General features: G+C 70.0%; 1 protein-coding gene across 1 annotated transcript in view; it reads left to right on the top strand.

The window, feature by feature from the left end:
• Positions 1-4: 4 nt before the first annotated feature.
• The window catches only part of WSB2 (WD repeat and SOCS box containing 2), a gene marked incomplete at its 5' end in the record, with an annotated part of 25,410 nt that continues 25,054 nt past the window's right edge, over positions 5-360 (top strand). The window contains one exon of the mRNA XM_017746483.1: positions 5-99. Within this exon, the coding sequence (XP_017601972.1) occupies positions 5-99 (95 nt within the window). The remainder of the gene's footprint in view (positions 100-360) is intronic.

Raw genomic sequence — 360 nt, 5'->3', positions numbered from 1 at the left:
CCGGGGTGACCCGCGCTGTGGCCCTGTTTTGCAGGTGACACCCCCCTCAGTTGCCACCAGTGACGTGCTGGGCGGCGGGGACAGCCGTGGAGCCACCGAGGACGTGGGCTGAGCAGCAGGACACGAGGAGGAAGAGGAGGAGTGGGTGTCTCGGGGACAGCTCCGTGGCTGCGTGTCCCCATCACCGCTCACAAACACCACCATCCCTGAGCCGACGCAGTCTGCGAGGTCCTGGTGGCTTTTTGGAGCCTGAGCCCTGCCAGCACCGCGGGGAGGAGGAAGGGCCGGGGAAGACGTGCTGGGTGATGGATGGCCCCAGCACCGCGCGGCGGCCTCGGGGGAGCGGGACCGGGCGGCTCG

Source organism: Corvus brachyrhynchos, unplaced genomic scaffold, assembly GCF_000691975.1.
Source record: "Corvus brachyrhynchos isolate BGI_N302 unplaced genomic scaffold, ASM69197v1 scaffold19, whole genome shotgun sequence".
Lineage (NCBI taxonomy): Eukaryota > Metazoa > Chordata > Aves > Passeriformes > Corvidae > Corvus > Corvus brachyrhynchos.
Note: the sequence above shows the minus strand (reverse complement) of the source record. Positions and strands in the feature narration are given on the sequence as shown.